General features: G+C 35.9%; 1 protein-coding gene across 1 annotated transcript; it reads right to left on the bottom strand.

Moving 5' to 3' along the window:
- Positions 1-2,492: 2,492 nt before the first annotated feature.
- LOC114308848 (protein FAR1-RELATED SEQUENCE 5-like) lies at positions 2,493-4,897 on the bottom strand. The gene is made up of 3 exons (XM_082888732.1): positions 3,398-4,897; positions 3,246-3,305; positions 2,493-3,162 (listed from the first exon to the last, which is right to left on the bottom strand). The coding sequence occupies exons 1-3, from the start codon at positions 4,886-4,888 to the stop codon at positions 2,893-2,895; spliced, it is 1,821 nt and encodes a 606-aa protein (XP_082744858.1). The 5' UTR covers positions 4,889-4,897; the 3' UTR covers positions 2,493-2,892.
- Positions 4,898-5,963: the final 1,066 nt, after the last annotated feature.

The following is a 5,963-nucleotide window of genomic DNA, read 5'->3' as shown; positions in this document are numbered from 1 at the left end:
GACCAAGCTGGATGGATGCAATCATTGCATTCCTAAAAGAGGGGAAGCTGCCAGAAAACCACAAGGAAGCACATAAAATCAGACTGAAGTTGGCCAGATTCAATCTAACAGCATAAGGCCATCTCTACAGAAGGTCCTTCACTGGGCCGCTTTTAAGGTGCGTACACCCTTTGCAGGTTGAAGATTTTCTTTACGAAATTCATGAAAGAATTTGTGGAAGCCATGCTGGGGGCAGATCATTTGCCCACAGGGCCATTACCCAGGGGTATTGGTGGCCCTACATGCAAAAGGATGCCGAAGCCTATGTGAAGAAGTGTGAACAATGCCAAAGGTTTGCACCTTTGATACATCAGCCAGCTGCTGACCTAAACCCAGTATCCAGCCCTTGGCCATTTGCCCAATGGGGGATGGATCTGGTTGGACAACTTCCCTAGGCAACTGGGCAAAGAAAATACTTACTGGTAGCGACAGACTACTTTACAAAATGGATAGAGGCAGAACCTCTTGCCAAAATCCGAGATGTGGACGTCAAGAATTTTATATGGAGAAACATTATCACCAGATTTGGGATTCCAAGAGCAATAGTTGCCGACAACGGAACACAGTTTGACAGCAAACTCATCAAGAACTTTTGTGCAAAATTCAAGATCAAGAATTATTTCTCAACACCAAGCTTTCCTCAAAGCAATGGGCAAGCAGAGGCATCCAACAAAGTAATTCTGGATGGAATAAAGAAAAGGCTGCAGGCAGCAAAAGGAAAGTGGGTAGATGAATTGCCCAACGTACTTTGGGCATATCGGACTACGCCGAGAAGATCAACAGGAGAATCCCCCTTTGCCATGGCTTATGGCACAGAAGCAGTCATCCCATTGGAGATCGGCATCCCAGGGATCAGAACCCAGGGAGTAGAGAATGGCACCAATGACGTACTCTTAGCCCGAGATCTGGATTTATTGGAAGAACGAAGAGAGAAAGCTGCAATTCAGCTTGCAGTATACCAGCAACAGCTTGCCAGAGCTTACAACAAGAAGGTCAATCCAAGAGATTTTCAAGTCGGCGACCTAGTCCTGAGAAAAGTCGTCGGGAACAAGAAGGATCCCAGGGAAGGCAAGCTTGGCCCAAACTGGGAAGGACCCTACAGAATTACTTCAGTATTAGGCAATGGAGCTTATCGGCTTGAGGACAATGAGGGCAAAGCATTGCCCAGACCTTGGAATACTTGTAACTTGAAATTTTTCTATCATTAGATGTACATCATATTTTGGCCGATATCATCAATAAAGTCTTTTCAGAATTCTTTGAACACATATGATTGAGAAAGTTATGCATTGATGTTTATTGAAGACATAATTAATGTGAACCCAAGTCAAACTCAGGTTCACATTGGGGGCAAAGAAAAGGCAGAGATTATTCCTTAATTCACTTGTTGAAATTTGTAGCAATTTACAAGTTGGAATTAAGCTGATTCCTTATCTTCACTTGTTGAAATTTGTAGCAATTTACAAGTTGAAGTTAAACCGAGATTATTCCTTAATTCACTTGTTGAAATTTGTAGCAATTAAGCTGATTCCTTATCTTCACTTGTTGAAATTTGTAGCAATTTACAAGTTGAAGTTAAGCCGAGATTATTCCTTAATTCACTTGTTGAAATTTGTAGCAATTTACAAGTTGGAATTAAGCTGATTCCTTATCTTCACTTGTTGAAATTTGTAGCAATTTACAAGGTGAAGTTAAGCTGAGATTATTCCTTAATTCACTTGTTGAAATTTGCAGGCAGTGTGGTCAGATTTTCACCCACACATATACAATAATAAATTACCTAAATTATTAATTAAAATAAATTTTTAACATCATTAAAAACTATTAATTAACTTGATAATTTATTAATAAAATAGACATTTGTTATAAAATTAAAAATTTCAAAGAGCGAAATATAATTTTCAAATCATAATAGACAATTCGTATTTTAAACAAATTTATCCTAAATTTTAAATTAGGATAACTTTTTACTCATCTCATTTACAACTCTACATTTTTTACATGGTGGATTAAAAAGAAGATTTCCCAAGGACCAAAGGCTATTGCTGCTGCCATTGACTGAGTTTTTGGAAATTGGGTTTGATCAAATAGATCCCCTGCCTAAAATGTTCAGAAACATTTGTTTCATCATTTTTTATGTTTGTGTGAAAATAGTTTTTGAAAATTCAGAAGACAGTTTTGAAACAAATTGCCAAATCAGTTTTCCATATCAGTGTTTGTTTTTTCTATTCTCAAACAGTTTTCCACAAAATTAAAGACGGAATACAAAAACCACAATCAAACTAGCTAAATTTTCAGAAAGTGTAGTTTCATAGCACCAATAAAAGAATTTCATTCCACAAAGCAGTCCATAACTCTTAAATTCTAAAGATTTGTCTGAGCATTGCATTCCATGGCAATACAGATCAAGAGGAAAACTATTCAGCAAATTGCTCGTCAAAATAGATAACTAAACCACTATAACAAACCAAAATCCCATGAAATCTGAATGACTCAGTTTTTCTCAACAATGCTACAATTTGTTAGATAACAATTTTCAGAAAGTGCAGTTTCATAGCACCAATAACAATTATTTCTCCTCAAATAAACCTTGAATCCATGTCCAATATACACAATTTGATGCTCTATTTATCAAACACAAATAAAATAAAACACAATAACAGTGGTGACTTCTCCTTAAATAAACCTTGAATCTATTTCAATTTAATTCTCAAAAATAAAGCAAAAGGGTGGCCCGCTAGATAAATGTTTACATTTCAATTTTGCGGGGGTGGTTCCGAATGGCTGAAAAAATCAAACAAATTATCATTACGAAAGACTGACTCAGCCACCATGGGACTGTGCTCTGCTAGATCAAATCCTAATCCCTGCCAAAAAAAAGAAAAAAAAAAGAAAAGATATAAGGAAATGCATTGGAAATAAATACACACATATATGTAAAAACAAAAAATGTAGATTGCAAACAAGTATATTACACACCTGAGAACTTTGTGGATTGTGCGATGCTTGGGAAGACAAAGGCGTTGATTGTGGATTAGTTGGCGGGCATGCAAAATTAACATCATGCATGAGGAGATTATATCCGGAATTCATTAATTGTGGCCAATAGGGTACGTCAACATCCTAGTCCAAAAAATATTGTTAGTAGTTTTATGATCATTATATACTTCAGTAATATGATTTCAATAAAAAGAATAAGATCTCACCGGTGTGTGGTTTGAAGATGAATTTTGAATATTTCTAGTGTCGCTTGACTGTCCAATACTCTAAAGTGGTTGTAAAATATTTATCAGTACATTGCAAAATTTAAAAATAAATCTTGCCAATTTGAAATCAAGTACTTCGATAAATTCAATACCTGAGTAAGGCGGGTAGGTTGCGAAACAAATTTTGTTCTCTTAGTAGTCTTCTCATGCCAAGGTTTTAATCTACTCCCACCCTTGTGTCCGCCCTCTTTCTTTTTTAAGCCCTTAGCTCGTGCAAAGTTTGGATCAACTACAAATTCTTTGGTGCCCACTTCAATATTGCCATCACTACCAGAAGTGCCTAAGCTGTCTAATGAAGTCATCATATTGTCTACCTTTGCACACAAATCCTTAAGAGTTTCATCAACTAATTGATAGACAGGTTTGTATTCAGATGATCGAGCTGCTAGTTTGACCATTCTAGGACAAAGATCTCTGTAGCGTGCTGCTATCACCAACTTAGGGTCATTCTCAACCACTGTACCTGTTTCCTCAATTGCACAATCCTTCGCATTTAGTCTCCATCGACCTAATATATACCTTTCAGGAATTTCCATAATATTCATTCTATCAAGCGCCTTAATTGCATGACCACATAAAATTCCAAAACTCTCAAATTTTTGACAAGTGCAATGAATTTCATGACAAATATTGTCTCCTCCCGACTCATTAACTTCCATATTACATTTCACAACATATTCTCTATCCTCTCCATATAAGCTAATCACATATGTTACTTCTCTTCCTAATGCATGACATCGCTTCACTTGACAACAAAGGGATGTATCTAACTCATTATGAAATAAGTCGAAGATAGGAGGGGTATACAACTTAGCAACTTGAATTAACATGGGAGACATTTTCAATTTTATTCTCGGCAATCGTTGTCTCGAATCGTATATGGCTTTTACTTCTTCATACCGCTTATCCATAACAACTCGATTGAAGTGTGTAAAAAATTGAACAATGTTATGGTCAACTTTTAAATGCCTCTTCAATTCTGCATTCAAGCTTTCACTAAGTTGAGTGCTTCGCATTCCTGCAGTATATACCAACTTCATATATACATGCGCCCACTTCTCTCTAAGTTCCCAAGTCTTCTTTATCCATAAGTTCTCTTGCAAGTTATATTTATGAATTAAAGAATCCCAAGCTTCAACCAACTCATGCTCATCCTCATGCCCAAAAATGCAAGTTTTGAAATCGCAACCAAATTTTAAACCACCCTTGAATAAGTAGCCTAAATGCTTCAAAACATTTTGCATTAGGTGAAAAGTGCACAATCCATGAAATACCTCGGGCATGATTTTAGAAATTGCCTTAGCCATTGCCTGATCTTGATCTGTGAAAAAACTAACAGGCTTTTTTCCTGACATTGCATGCAAGAAAGTTTCAAATAACCACTCAAATGATGCTGTAGTTTCATCATATAATAATGCAGCACCAAAAATCACAGTCATTCTAAAGTGGTTAAAGCCAGTAAATAAAGCAAGTGGACGGTACTCTTTGTTTGTTCGGAATGTTGTGTCAAATGACACAACATCACCGAAAATGCCAAAATCTGTAATCATCTGATGATCAGCCCAAAAAATATTAGTAATCATCTCATCAACATCCAATTGAAATGCAAAGTAAAAATATGGATTTCTAATGGCTTGTTGTTGAAAATATCTCGACAACCTTCTTGCTTCACCATATTGCAAGTTTCGTTGCCTCTTTGCACGCAAGTAGGTTTTTTGGTCCTCTCGTGTAAACCCTACAAATTCCTTCAGCCCTGCTAAAGCGCTAATAAGATCATGTGATGCCTTAAGTGATATACCAGTATCATCAGCTACATCGACATTTATACCCTGAGCATCACACAACTTTCTCTGAGATGGCATCATATGCGTACATTGAGGAATATGCAAAAGGTGGTTGTGATTATCATCAAACTTCATCAGAACCCATTTTGACAAGTCCCGTCTAAAAGATATATACATGAATGCATTGCATTTCGTTCTTGTCTCATGTTGAGGATGTTTTACTGTTATGTACCGTTTATCTTTTTCCTTTTCTCCCTCTTTACAACAAACAAACTTCCTATTAATCATGATACCATCTTTCTTACTTTTAGTATGGTAATCTCTTCTAATACTAAATCCCACAATCCTTCCATATTCATTGTAGAATTCATATGCACCTTCCTCCGAATCAAATTCCATTCCAACATATGGCATGGAATTGTTGGCCAACTTCTCAAGTGCACCATCTTCTATTTCGGCACTACTGACATCAACAGTAAAAAATAAGTATGCTAATGGGGCTGTTTGCTGCGGAGTAGTATATAATATTTTTTTGTTTTTGAAAAATTTATGTTAGATTGTTTAACATAAATTTTATTTATTGATTCTATCAATCAGGTGGCTAAACTGCATTGTATTGCAACAGTTCTGAAGGAATAAAAATGAAGTTGGACAATAACATCAACAACCATTATTTCATCTTGATGCATCAAAATGAAGTTGGACAATAACATCAACAACCATTAAGAAACTTAGCAAAATGCTTTAAGATTAAAACTTAGCAATACTGAAGAAAAAAGATCAAAATACTTATATATACAAAATGTCATCAAAATGCTTTGGAATCACATCAAAATGGCATCAAAATGCCATCAAAATGCTTTAGAAAAATCAA

The sequence above is a fragment of the Camellia sinensis genome, chromosome 9, assembly GCF_055761805.1.
Source record: "Camellia sinensis isolate YWXY chromosome 9, ASM5576180v1, whole genome shotgun sequence".
In the NCBI taxonomy this organism is placed as follows: domain Eukaryota; kingdom Viridiplantae; phylum Streptophyta; class Magnoliopsida; order Ericales; family Theaceae; genus Camellia; species Camellia sinensis.
This window is presented reverse-complemented; position numbering and strand designations above follow the sequence as displayed.